Consider the following 14386-nt stretch of genomic DNA (forward strand, 5'->3'; position numbering starts at 1 on the left):
CTAGTGGTGATGTGATGTGAAAGATTTATCATGTTGCAAAGATTAGTGATTGGCAAGAATATCAAAACTGTTTAGACATCAGCGTTTGTGTTCCCTGATGATCCACCTGCAATCCCATCGCACAAACTGTGATCCAGAGCCTCGACCCGAAACCTTTGCTTCCACAGATGCTGTTCATTAGTGCGGGTGTCAGGGGTTTACGGGGAGAAGGCTGGAGAATGGGGTTGGGAGGGAGAGATAGATCAGGCCATGATTGAATGGTGGAGTAGACTTGATGGGCTGAATGGCCTAATTCTGCTCCTATCACTTGTAACCATGTGAATCTGCTGATTTCCTGCAGCAGTTGTACGTTGCTCCACAGACTTGTACTGATGAAGCTGTTGTTTTGTTGGGCAGGTGGAATGCAGGCCCTGGGCATTCATCTGAGCAGCTCGAGCCCCCGCCTGGTACAGAACTGTCTGTGGACATTGAGGAATCTCTCCGATGCAGCAACTAAGGAGGTGAGGCCAGTTCATTGGCTATATTTAAGAGGGAGTTAGATGTGGCCCTTGTGGCTGAAGGGATCAGGGGGTATGGTGAGAAGGCAGGTACAGGATACTGAGTTGGATGATCAGCCATGATCATATTGAATGGCGGTGCAGGCTCGAAGGGCCGAATGGCCTACTCCTGCACCTATTTGTTTCTATGTTTCAATCCTTCACCGATGAAACTGCGAGGTGGCTGCCCTGGTCCTGCTGGTCACTCTGCATGATGATCAAGCATTGATTCAGCGTCTCGATTGTAATAATGTGTTGTCTTTCTCTGCTGAATGGTTAGCACGCCACAGAATGAACTGCAGATGCTGGTTTAAACCAAAGATACACACAAAATGGTGACGTAACTCAACGGAACAGGCAACATCTCTGGAGAGAAGGAATGGGTGAGACGATGAATGATGAAGGGTTTGGACCCGAAACGTCACCCATTCCTTCTCTCCAGGGATGTTGCCTGTCCCGTTGAGTTACGCCAGCGTTTGTGTGTGTATCTTCAGCTTTTCACCACATCTCGGTGCCACGTGGCAATAAACTAGACTGAACTGAACCAGCGTAATTGTGATTGATCTGACCACAGGAAGGGTTGGACCATCTCCTCACCGCCATGGTGCAGCTGCTTGGCTCGGACGACGTCAACGTACTCACCTGTGCCACAGGTATCCTGTCCAACCTGACCTGCAACAACTCCCGGAACAAGATGGTGGTGTGCCAGGTGCGTGGCATCTTCGCCCTGGTCCACATGATGCTGAGAGCAGGTGAGAAGGAGGACATCATGGAGCCCACAGTCTGTGCCCTCCGTCACCTCACCAGCCGCCACCCAGAGGCAGAGGTTGCCCAGAACGACGTGTGTGTCAACTACGGCATCCCCACTGTGGTGGGACTACTCAGCCAGCCCTTCCACTGGCCACTCATCAAGGTGGGTGGGGGCTCCAGGTGTGGGGGGGGGGGGGGGGGGGGAACGGGGACAAAGCAGTGCGTGGGAGGACAGAGAGCATTGGGGGGGGGGGGGGGGGAGGATTGAGAGGGGTGAGGGAGAGATACAGGGAGGTGAGGAGGGGGAGAGAGTGGTGGGGGGGGGGGGGAGGGGGGGGGGGTCAGAGTTGGAGGAGCGGGACAAATCGGTGAAGTGGGTGGGGAGGGGATCAGAGAGTGGGGGGGGGGGGGGAAAGGTGGGGGGGAGGGGAACAGCAGGGTGGGGCAGACAGAGGGGGTGGTGTGTGAGGACGGAGGGGGGTGGGGGGAGAGGGACAGTGGGGTGGGGGGGAGATGGAGGGGGGTGGGGGGGGGAAAGGGACAGTGGGGGCGGGGGGGAGACAGTGGGGTGGGGGGGAGGGGGCAGGGGTGGGGTGGGGGTGGGGGATAGGGACGTGGGGGGGGGGGGGGGGGGGGGGGGGGGGGGGGGACAGGGGGGGGGGGGGGGGGGGGGGGGGAGACGGAGGGGGGTGGTGGATGCCACATGTGTGCGGTGTTGATGGGGGTCCTGTGTTCCAGGCGACGGTGGGACTGGTGCGTAACCTGGCCCTGCTCCCGGCCAATCACGGTGCTCTGAGGGACAGTAACGCCATTCCCCGGTTGGTGCAACTCCTGGTCAAAGCTCACCAGGACACGCAGCGGCAAACGCCCGGCGGTGGGCAGTACATGGTAGGTGGACACGCCAACCTCACGTCAACACGCCAACCTCACGAGAAGACACGCCAACCTCACGTCAACACGCCAACCTCACGAGAGACACGCCAACCTCACATCAACACGCCAATCTCACGAGATACGCCAACCTCACATGAACACGCCAAGCTCAACCTCACACGCCAACCTCACGAGAAGACATGCCAACCTCACCCTCACACGCCAATCTCACGAGAAGACACGCCAACCTCACCCTCACACGCCAATCTCACGAGGAGACACGCCAACCTCACGCCAACACGCCAACCTCACCCTCACACGCCAATCTCACGAGGAGACACGCCAACCTCATGCCAACATGCCAACTTTACGCCAACCTCACCCCCCCCCCCCTCACCCCCCCCCCCCCCCCCCCCCCCCACCCCCACACCCTGCCCCTCCCACTGTTCCAAACCTTGAAACCTTCAGACTAGTGTAGCTGGGACATGTTGGCCAGTGTAGGCAAGTTGGGCCGAAGGGCCTGTTTCCACACTGTATCACTCTATGACTCTATCCCATCTGTTATCAAGCAACTGAACCATCCCACCACCAACTAGAGAGCCGTCCTGAGCTAGTATCTACCTCATTGGACACCCTCGGGACTATCTTTGATCAGAGTTTATTGGACTATTTTGCACTAAAGATTATTCTCGTTGTTCACTTTATCCTGTATCTATACACTGTGGATGCCTCGATTGTAATCATGTGTTGTCTTTCCACTGTGTGGTTAGCACGTAACAACAGCTTTTCACTGTACCTCGGTACACGTGACAATAAGCTTGAACTCAATAACTTCCAGTTTCTAGACACCCACTGCCTCATCTTCACCATGGACGTCCAGTCCCTCTAGAGGTCCATCCCCCACCAGGAAGGTCAATGCCTCTGGTTCTTCCTTCCATCAGTTTCCCTCCGCTAACACTCTCCTCTGCCTGGCAGAACTTGTCCTCACCCTCAACTTCTCTGTGGCCTCCTCCCACTTTCAATCAGTCTGTAGAAGGGTCTCGACCCAAAACATCACCTACCCATGTTCTCCAGAGATTCTGCCTGGCCCGTTGTGTTACTCCAGCACTCTATGTCTCTGTGGGCAGAGAGATCAGGCTTGGCCACCATGCCGTAATTGTACAAAAGGCCCACTGGTGCAGTCGATGCCTCGCAGCGCCAGAGACCCGGGTTTGATCCTGACTATGGATACTGTCTGTGTGGAGCTTGCACCTTCTCCCCGTGACCTGCGAGGGTTTTCTCGAGGATCCCTGGTTTCCTCCCGCACTCCAAAGACGTTCAGATGTGATGGAAGCTGAATTAGGCCATTTGACCCATCGAGTCTACTGTGCCATGGCTGATCTATCTCTCCCTCCTAACTCCATTCCCCCGCCTTCTCCCCATCACCCCTGACACCCGTACTAATCAAGAATCAATCAATCTCCACCTTAAAAATATCCATTCTTGGCCTCCACAGCCTTCTGTGGCGTACAGGTTTGCAGGTTAATTGGCTTCGGTAAAATTGTGAATTGTCCCTGGAATGTGCAGGATAGTGTTAGTGTGCGGGGATCGCTGGTCGGCGCGGACTCGGTGGGCCAAAGGGCTTACTTCCGCGCTGAATCTCTAAACCAAAGTAAGTTGCCTGAACTGGGCCCTTTGGGTAAAGCCACAGGTGCAGTGGTTGGGTGGGTGAGGGAATGTGTTGCACTTTGACCACCTGTGATGGTGGTACCTGCATTGACGGTCACCTGTGTCTCCAGGACGGCGTACGTATGGATGAGATCGTGGAGGGATGTACCGGGGCGCTACACATTCTGGCCCGCGATCAGACCAACAGGGTCCTCATTACCGAGCTCAACACCATCCAGCTGTTTGTCCAGGTGAGTCACACCTGCCGAGCTGCCCACCATCTAGACTGCATCACCAGGTGCTCAAACCAGCAATGTATTGGATTAAATGTAGCTGGGGACTGACCGCACAGTAGTCTCAAACCCCCATTCCATAAGCACAGAACTTCACAAACGCAGCGGAGATGGACACAAAAGTGCTGGAGTAACTCGGCGGGTCGGGCAGCATCTGTGGAGAAAAGGGTAGGTTCACCGGAGATGAGGCCTGACCCGCTGAGTTACTCCAGCACTTTGTACCCACCTTGGGTGTAAGACAGCATCTGCAGTTCCTTCCGACACGTTCAAATATGCATTTCTGCATTTGGGAAGATGGATTCATTTTTAATCATTTAATTTTCTCGAAGAATTTTTTGTGATTAACTTCTCCAAGATCAATAAGTCCATGAGTCTCATTCACCACAATCAGGGCGGCACGGTGGCTGCAGCGGGTAGAGCTGCTGCCTCAGCGCCAGAGACCCGATTTCCATCCTGACCTCTGGTACTGTCTGGTCAGAGTTTGCACGATTCCCCCTGTGACCGCGTGCGTTTCCCCCGGGTGCTCCGGTTTCCTCTCACATCCCAAAGACGTGCGGCTGTGTAGGTTAATTGGCCCTCTGTAAATTGCCCCTAGTGTGCAGGGAGTGGGTGAGAAAGGTGAGGTTTTACAGAGTGCTGGAGTAACTCAGTGGGTCAGGCAGCATCTGTGGAGAACATGGATAGGTGACGTTTCGGGGCAAGACCCTTTTTCTGAGACTCGTGTTCTTCAGAGATGCTGCCTGACCCCCTGAGTTACTCCAGCTGTTTGTGTCGATCTTCTTGAAGCACTGATCCTTTACCTCGTTCTCGGGGTGTTTAGTGTGTGGGTCGTAAGTGATAGGAGCAGAATTAGGCCATTCGGCCCATCAAGTCTACTCCACCCTTCAATCATGGCTGATCTACCTCTCCCTCCCTCCCAACCCCATTCTCCTGCCTTCTCTCCACAACCCCCTGACACTTGTACTAATGAAGAATCTTACGGTGTGGGTCCGCTGGTCTGGTAATGCCTCTTGTTCCTGCTGTGTTTGCCAGCTCCTGTACTCTCCGGTGGAAAACATCCAGCGTGAGGCAGCGGGGGTCCTGTGTGAGCTAGCCCAGGACCGTGAGGCCGCGGAGGAGATGGACCAGGAGCAGGCAACCGCCCCGCTGACCGAAATGCTGCACTCCTCCAACGAGGGCATCGGTGAGTGGCCATTGGGGGTAGGGGCTTGGTACTGGGGTGCAGGAGGAGGTAGGGGTGGCACCAACCACGGGGCCAGCTGGGGGGCGTAATTGATCAAGAGGGAGGATGGGCAGGCGATGGGGGGGGGGGGTCGGTGTGCAGGGCAGGGGTCTATTCACCAGAGTGGAAGTGTGGGGGGGGGGTGAGGTGGGTGGATGTACCCTTCAGACCTGGCCTGGGGCAGTGGAAGCTTGTTCCTGGGGTGGGTGTGGGCATGGTGGAGTCGGAGGAGAGTGGAGGTGGGGGGGGGTGGATCCAGGACTGGGGAGGGATGGGGTGGGGGGGGAGGGCAAGGACAGAGGAGGGAAGCACAACAATAGTAGGGCGAGAGGTGGGGAGGTGGGGGGCAGGTACCGGGGGAGAGTAGAGACTTGATGGGCCGAATGGCCTGTTTCTGGGCTGAAGCATAAACCACGGTAGATAGACACAAAGAGGCCCGGGTTCGGTCCCGACTACGGGCGCTGTCTGTACGGAGACTGTACGTTCTCCCCGTGACCGTGTGGGTTTTCTCCGAGATCTTTGGTCACCTCCCACAGTCCAAAGTCGCACAGATTTGTAGGTGAATTGGCTTGGTATAAATGTAAATTGTCCCTAGTGTGTGTCGGACAGTGTTAGTGTGTGGGGGTGGAGCGGGGAGGGTGGAGGGGCCAGTTTCCGCACAAACAAATCTAAAAATACTGCTACTAATGGACAGTAGAGGAGGTCCAGGCCAGAAAGGTCAGGGTGAGAATGGGAGGGGGAGTTGGTGGTCAGCAGCAGCTCTGACCTCTCCGGCCGACTCCACAGCTACCTACGCCGCTGCTGTGCTGTTCCGGCTATCGGAAGACAAGTCTCAGGATTACCGCAAGCGGCTGTCTGTGGAATTGACCAGCACGCTCTTCCACAACGACCAGGATGCCTGGAATGCGGTGAGTTCCCATTCGTGGCTTCAGTGTAGTTTGTTGTCAAATGGACCGAGGTACAGTGAAGCATAGAAACATAGAACATAGGTGCAGGAGTAGAGGCCATTCGGCCCTTCGAGCCTGCACCGCCATTCAATATGATCATCCAACTCAGTATCCCGTACCTGCCTTCCCTCCATACCCCCTGATCCCTTTAGCCACAAGGGCCGCATCTGACTCCCTCTTAAATATAGCCAATGAACTGTGGCCTCAACTACCTTCTGTGACAGATTCACCACTGAAAAATGTTTTTCTCATCTCGGTCTTAAAGGATTTCCCCCTTATCCTTAAGCTGTGACCCCTTGTCCTGGACTTCCCCAACATCGGGAACAATCTTCCTGCATCTAGCCTGTCCAACCCCTTAAGGATTTTGTAAGTTTCTAGCTCTGTGTTGCCTGTGCAAGGGCCTGCCCCACAAGGGCGTCATTCACGCAGGTGGTGCGATGATTTTGTGAATCCCAAAATCCTGGGGGGCTGCACAAGACCGCGTGTCATGGCCTACGCCAACACGTCTCACCACACGCCAACACGTCTCGCCACACGCCAACACGTCTCGCCACACGCCAACACGTCTCGCCACACGCCAACACGTCTCGCCACACGCCAACACGTCTCGCCACACGCCAACACGTCTCGCCACACGCCAACACGTCTCGCCACACGCTCACACGCCAACACGTCTCGCCACACGCCAACACGTCTCGCCACACGCCAACACGTCTCGCCACACGCCAACACGTCTCGCCACACGCCAACACGTCTCGCCACACGCCATGCGTACATGATGCCATGCGTACATGACAAATGAAACCCAAGGGGGGACAAGCCCTGAACTAGTCAGCAGAAAGATAATACATGATTAAAAATGAGATGTTTACAGTGTACATGATAAGGGAATAACGTTTAGTGCAAGGTAAAGCCAGCAAAGTCCGGTCAAGGATAGTCCGAGGGTCATCAATGAGGTAGATAGTAGTTCAGCCCTGCTCTCTGGTTGTGGTCGGATGGTTCAGTTGCCTGATAACAGCCGGGACTAAACTATCCCTGAATCTGGTGGTGTGCGTTTTTCACACTTCTGTACCTCTTGCCCGATGGGGGAGGGGGAGAAGAGGGAGTGGCCGGGGTGAGACAATAGACAATAGGTGCAGGAGTAGGCCATTCGGCCCTTCGAGCCAGCACCACCATTCAATGTGATCATGGCTGATCATCCCCAATCAGTACCCCGTTCCTGCCTTCTCCCATATCCCCTGACTCTGTTATTTTTAAGAGCCCTATCTAGCTCTCTCTTGAAAGCATCCAGAGAACCTGTCTCCACCGCCCTCTGAGGCAGAGAATTCCACAGATTCACCACTCTCTGTGTTTCCTCGTCTCCGTTCTAAATGGCTTACCCCTTATTCTTAAACTGTGGCCCCTGGTTCGGGATTCCCCCAACATCGGGAACATCGAGACTGGTCCTTGATGATGCTGCTGGCCTTGCCGAGGCAGCGTGAGGTGTAGATGGTCAGTGATGAGGGACGATCGTGTGAGCTGGGTCAGCAGTGTTGTGAGATGCCACAACATTGACTTCAGCTGTGTGGTTGAAGGCAGTGCTGGCCGGGTGGAGTTAGCCGAGAGTCGTGATACAGAGTCACTCAGTGGGTCAGGCAGCATCTCTGGAGAACATGTATAGTGTCGGAAACAAATATATAACGAGTATATACATCTACACACATATACATATATATACAAACACATTAAATATTACATGTTTAAAAAATATATGAATATTAAAGAACATATACACACATGCACACCTATAACAACAACCCAAAATAGTGCAAGGAGGCAAAAGCGATGCCCCAAGTCTCTGCATTGAGAGGTTGTTGCGTTTACTAGCCAGGACTGTGCATTGGGGGGGTGGGGGGGGGGGGGGGGGGGGGGGGGTTGTTTAGGGGGGGGGGGGGTTTAGGGGTGTGGGCATTTGGGGGGAAGCAGTCGTTTTGGGGGTGCAGGTATTTGGGGGGGTGCGGGCATTTGGGGGTGTAGGTGTTTGGGGGGGTGCTGTTAACACGTGTCCTGTACCCATCCACAGGTGGACCGTCTAATGGCTGCTGAAGGATACCAACCCGGTGAGTTAAGGAGTGTTTGCTGCTGTATCCCAGTGTCTGTGTTGGTCACTGCCTGACAGCGGGATGTTTTCGCCCTGTGTTTCACTGCGACGAGAGGAATAGTTACTGACTCGCTGGGCCGGAGGGCCTTATTGCCGTGCTGTATCTCTAAACTAAACCATGAGATCTCACTGCCAGAAAGGGTTATGGTCGACTTGCACTTAGATCTGTTCATAGTGATTATTCATTCACTGGAGCAGTAAATATGAACACTGGAGGCAGGAGACATTCCTTAATAACTTGCAAGGCTGATTGCCTTCGCAGTAATGGATTCTAAAGCTTCACTTCGAATGTTAAAATCTCAATCTTAATGAGTGTTTGTCTTTGTGTCCGTGTGCAGAGTCCAGCATGAACTACAATGCCTATGACGCCCAAGATCACGACATGGGCCATGACTTCGCATTAGCCTAGGCAGCGAGCAGCTACCGCATAAACAGGTAACGTTGAACATGCAATGGGGATATGTACACACCCTGGGCCTGCCTCATCAATGTCCCACCACTGTCATGTTAATGAGGTTGCCGCTACACCAAATGCCAAAACCGTTATCACATTAACTCTAAACCTTCAGTCTTTTCATCTCTGGATTTTGTCCAACCATTTCCCCCCCCCCCCCCCCCCCCCCCCCCCCCCCCCCCCCCTCACCTGTATCCACCTATCGCTCGCCAGGCTTTGCCCTGTTCCTCCTCTCCGTGCCCGCCCCCCCCTCCTGCCACAGCACAATCGGCCTGAAGAAAGGTCCCGATCCTGAAACGTCACCTATTCCATGTTCCCCACAGATGCTGCCTGACCCACTGAGTTACTCCAGCACTTCACCTATCCATGTTCCCCACAGATGCTGCCTGACCCGCTGAGTTACTCCAGCACTGTGTCTGTGACCAGTGGGCGGGGGGGGGGGGGGGGGATGGGGGGAGGAGACGGGGTGGGGGTCCGTGTTGTGCTCCCCCCAGTGACCGCTGCTTTGTCCACAGGCCGGCGTGAGAGGGGCCAGGCTGCGTTTGGACAAGGCCGGGCGGTGTTCCGGGGGGGGGGGGGATAAGTGCCTAACACGTCACCGACCGCCTGCAGGATGCTGCTCAGCCTGGGAATAATCTCTACGTTTGGATCAGCAACCTTCACTTCTGTCTAACACAACTTCACACCTTTGTCCCACAAACCACCCTCACTCAGCTTGGAGCTTCAGAGCCGCCCGCGTGCGTTTTACCAAAGGTCGACCTTGTTTTTAGATCCAGTTTCTCTTTCGCTTTACATTATTTCGGGATACATTTGCTTGTTTTAATCCGGTGTCTGGAGATGCCGCCAGTGGTGCGGAGGAGGGGTGGGGGGGGGGGGGGTTAAATTGTCCCAGTGGGAGAGTGGGGGGGATTCTCCCTGACCCTAACCTGTGGCCACCTCTCGGCCACTGTCCGACCCTGCGTTGGGAAGCAGCGAGAGCCAGCCGACAAAACCAGCGGGAATTATACCGGAGGGGAGGGGAGGGTTGGCTCGGGTCGGGTCTGATTTCCCCGGGAGCAGGCTTTAACAGCGCCTCTACCCCTCCAGGTTGCTACTGATGGTGGCTGGTGTCTCTGTTACTTTTGCTGTGATCATTTTAAAGAGCTTTTCAATAATCCCTGATTCCTTTTATTGTACATTGTCTGGTGATTCAGGCCATTTACGGTTTCAGTAAAACCACCTTTGATAATTCCTGTAAGTTTTTTTGTAAAAAGGAAATTAAAAAACTATATCACAACGTCTTGGCCTCTGCTGTTTGTGAAGCTGTTGCCAGGGCTGTTCACAAGTCAAGTCACATTTATGTATATAGCACATTTAAAAAAAACAACTCTCGTTGGCCAAAGTGCTTTACATTTGTTCTAAGAATTGTATAAACAAACTACACACATCTATACATATAACCCTCGCTCAGTGGACGTCAGGAAAGGCTTTTTTTTTTTTAATATATGAAACTACTTTTATTCAAAAAATAAAAATAAACAGAGTATTAACACAATCAAAGACTGCCGATGTTGACAGTTTACAAACAAACGATCATCAAATTAATATAACGTCAACTTTATCAACAAAACACTCGACCTCCAATGGTGACCAGCGTTCACGGAAGGCCTCAAGTCCCCATGGACACTGCGTGTTCCTTTTCTAGGGACAGGCGGGCACGGACGTAACCCCGGAAAAGGGGCAGGCAGGCGACCTCTGTGCGGCCATCGGCTGCCCGCTGCCTGGACCCGAGAATGGCCACCTCCCCCCCCCCCCCCCAGACCGACAGGGAGACCCCCTCCCCCCTCCCATCCAATTCCCCCCCCCCCCCCTTGTACCGGGTAAATTAAAGGAAGGCTTGGGAGTATAGAGTTTTTAGTCTTGACTTAAAGGAGTCGATGGAGGGGGCAGTTCTGATGGGAAGGGGGGTGCTGCTGTTCCACAGTCTAGGGGCTGCAACCGCAAAGGCGCGGTCGCCCCTGAGCTTGTGCCTAGACTGCGGGATATTCAGCAACCCCAGATCGGCCGATCTGAGGGACCTGGAGGTGGAGTGGTGGGTGAGAAGACTTTTAATGTAGGAGGGGGCAGGACAAGCCCATTGAGGGCGAGCCCATTGAGGCCCATTGAGGGCTTTGTAGACATAGAGCAGGGTCTTGAAATGTATACGGAACCGCACAGTGAGCCAGTGGAGAGAGGCCAGGATCGGGGTGATGTGGACCCTTTTTCGGGTGCCTGTCAGGAGTCTCGTTGCGCTGTTGTGCTTCAGGGCAGCACGGTGGCGCAGCAGTGGAGTTGCTGCCTCGCGGCGCCAGAGTCCCGGGTTCGATCCTGACTACGGGTGCCGTCTGTCCAGAGTTTGTACATTCTCCCTGTGACCTGCGTGGGTTTTCTCCGGGTGCTCTGGTTTCCTCCCACACACCAAAGACAGGTTTGTAGATTAATTCTCTTCTGAAAAAATTGTTAATTGTCCCAAGTGTGTGTAGGATAGAGTTAGTGTGCGGGGTAGCAGGTTGGCACGGACACGGTGGGCCGAAGGGCCAGGTTCCGCGCTGTATCTCTAAACTAAACTAAAGCTTTACTTAGAGGCAAACACAGAGTCTGTAGGTGATGGAATCTGGAGCAAACTCCAGGTGCTGGCCACTCGGCCCTTCGTTCCTATTCTGGCTGATGCACTTCGATGTCCTAGAGGGATACAATGTGCTAACAGGCCATTCGGCCCACATCATCCCACATGACACATCTACACTAGTCCCACCTGCCTGCATTTGGCCCATATATCCCTCTAAACCTGTCTAAATATTTCTGTGTTGGTCCCTGCCTCAACTACCTCCTATGGCAGCTTGTTCCATACACCCACCATCCTTTGTGTGGAAAAAGCTATCCCTCGGGTTCCTATTAAATCTCACCCCCCCCCTCCCTCACCTTAAGCCCACGTCCTCATGTTCTTGCCCCCCCACTCGTACAAGAGATGATTGATGTTTTGCACCTGCTCCGCTCTGTTCATAAAAGATAGGAGCAGAATTAGGCCATTCAGCCCATCAAGTCTACTCCGCCATTCAATCGTGGCTCATCTATCTTCCCCCTCCTAACTCCATGCTCCTGCCTTCTCCCCATAACCCCTGACACCCACACTAATCATGAATCAATCTATCTGAACCCATTGACTCGGCCTCCACGGCTGTCTGTGGCAATGAGTTCCACAGATGCACCACCCTCTGACTAAAGAAATTCTTCCTCATCTCCTTTCTCAAGGTACGTCCTTTAATTCTGAGGCTGTGCCCTCTGGTCCTAGACTCTCCCACCAGTGGAAATGTCCTCCCCACATAGAAACATAGAAATTAGGTGCAGGAGTAGGCCATTCAGCCCTTCGAGCCTGCACCGCCATTCAATATGATCATGGCTGATCATCCAACTCAGTATCCTGTACCTGCCTTCTCTCCATACCCCCTGATCCCTTTAGCCACAAGGGCCACATCTAACTCCCTCTTAAATATAGCCAATGAACTGGCCTCGACTACCCTCTGCGGCAGAGAGTTCCAGAGATTCGCCACTCTCTGTGTGAAAAAGGTTCTTCTCATCTCGGTTTTAAAGGATTTCCCCCTTATCCTTAAGCTGTGACCCCTTGTCCTGGATCTGCTCTATCCAAGCGTAGACTTAACGTCTGAGAACAGTGGGGTGTGTTGGATCTGGAGAAAAATGCCAGTCAGTAATGAGGGTGGAAGGGAGGGGAGGGGGGGGGGGGGGGGGGGGGGGGGGCACCAGCGATGGAAGGGGAAGTGGGGGGTAGTGAGGGTGGGAGCGAGGAGGTGATGTGAAACCAAGATGGGGGAGTGAGAGATGCAGAGAGACTTGTGTTGGGCGACATGGTGCCACAGTGGTAGAGTTGCTGCCTCACCAGAGACGCGGGTTCGATCCCGACTACGGGTTCTGTTGTACGGAGTTTGTACCTTCTCTCCGTGACCTGCGTGTGTTTTCTCCGAGATCTTCGCGCTTCTCCCACATTCCAAAGACGTGCAGGCTTCTAGATCTTCTAGATCAATCTTGAAAGACATTCTTGCCATAGAGGGAGTACAGAGAAGGTTCACCAGACTGATTCCTGGGATGTCAGGACTTTCATATGAAGAAAGACTGGATAGACTCAGCTTGTACTCGCTAGAATTTAGAAGATTGAGGAGGGGGATCTTATAGAAACTTACAAAATTCTTAAGGGGTTGGACAGGCTTGATACAGGAAGATTGTTCCCGATGTTGGGGAAGTCCAGAACAAGAGGTCACAGTTTAAGGATAAGGGGGAAGTCTTTTAGGATCGAGATGAGGAAAACCTTTTTCACACAGAGAGTGGTGAATCTCTGGAATTCTCTGCCGCAGAAGGTAGTTGAGGCCAGTTCATTGGCTATATTTAAGAGGGAGTTAGATGTGGCCCTTGTGGCTAAAGGGATCAGGGGGTATGGAGAGAAGGCAGGTACAGGATACCGAGTTGGATGATCAGCCATGATCATATTGAATGGCGGTGCCGGCTCGAAGGGCCGAATGGCCTACTCCTGCACCTATTTTCTATGTTTCTAATTGGTTTGGTATGAATGTGTAAATTGCCCCTATTGTGTTTAGGACGGTGTGAATGTGCGGGGATCGCTGGACGGCACGGAAGCGGTGGGCCGAAGGGCCTGTTTCTGCACTGTATCTCTAAACTAAAACTGAAGCTATAGAGTCAAACAGGCTGAGCCGGAGAGAGAAAGGAATTCTCTCATTTCCCTGTGACCTTTGGTTTAGAAAGCTCGAATTTCATTCTGAAGAGAAAACAAAATCATTTTTCCAAGTCCAGGAAATCATGTTTGCCGTGTTCACACATGCGATGAGGTTGTGGTAGCAGTGAACATAAGATAAATTACACAGAAACGATACATCAATTAGACTAGGCAGTGAAAAGAAAAAAAGATGGACAAAACAAAACATTCATGCAAACTGATCATTAGGAACAAGTTGTTTAAGAAGGAACTGCAGATGCTGGAAAATTGAAGATGGACAAAAAAAGCTGGAGAAACTCAGCGGGTGCAGCAGCATCTATGGAGCGAAGGAAATAGGCAACGTTTCGGGCCGAAACCCGAAAGGGTTTCGGCCTGAAACGTTGCCTATTTCCTTTGCTCCATAGATGCTGCTGCACCCGCTGAGTTTCTCCAGCACTTTTGTCTACCCTCGATTTTCCAGCATCTGCAGTTCCTTCTTAAACATCAATAGAAGGGAGGTTGGTTGGTTGGTTTGTGTGATGGTCTGGGCCGAGTCCACAATTCGCTGCGATTTCTTGCGATCTTGGACGGCGCTGTTCCCAAAATTCAGTGAAAATTCAGTGATCGAATGTGGAGATTGGGGAAGAGTTGATGGGAATACAGGGGGGGGGGGGGGGGGGGGGGTGGAAAGAATGGGATTAATAAAGGATTGGTATAATGTGTGCTTGATGGCCAGCATGGACACGGCGGGCTGAAGGGCCTCTCCGTGATTCCATGACTCTC

At 53.3% G+C, this 14386-nt stretch overlaps 1 protein-coding gene across 5 annotated transcripts in view; it reads left to right on the plus strand.

Annotated features, from left to right (window-relative positions):
• LOC129710159 (catenin beta-1-like) overlaps positions 1-10138 on the plus strand; it is a 57571-nt gene extending 47433 nt beyond the window's left edge. For all 5 annotated transcript variants that reach the window (XM_055656931.1, XM_055656932.1, XM_055656934.1 and 2 more), the window contains exons 7-15: positions 397-500; positions 1111-1449; positions 2025-2174; positions 3938-4057; positions 5132-5282; positions 6108-6229; positions 8331-8367; positions 8747-8843; positions 9378-10138. In XM_055656931.1, coding sequence (XP_055512906.1) covers positions 397-500; positions 1111-1449; positions 2025-2174; positions 3938-4057; positions 5132-5282; positions 6108-6229; positions 8331-8367; positions 8747-8817 — 1094 coding nt within the window. In that variant the 3' untranslated portion in view covers positions 8818-8843; positions 9378-10138. The remainder of the gene's footprint in view (positions 1-396; positions 501-1110; positions 1450-2024; positions 2175-3937; positions 4058-5131; positions 5283-6107; positions 6230-8330; positions 8368-8746; positions 8844-9377) is intronic.
• Positions 10139-14386: the final 4248 nt, after the last annotated feature.

The sequence above is a fragment of the Leucoraja erinacea genome, chromosome 27 (assembly GCF_028641065.1).
Source record: "Leucoraja erinacea ecotype New England chromosome 27, Leri_hhj_1, whole genome shotgun sequence".
Lineage (NCBI taxonomy): Eukaryota > Metazoa > Chordata > Chondrichthyes > Rajiformes > Rajidae > Leucoraja > Leucoraja erinaceus.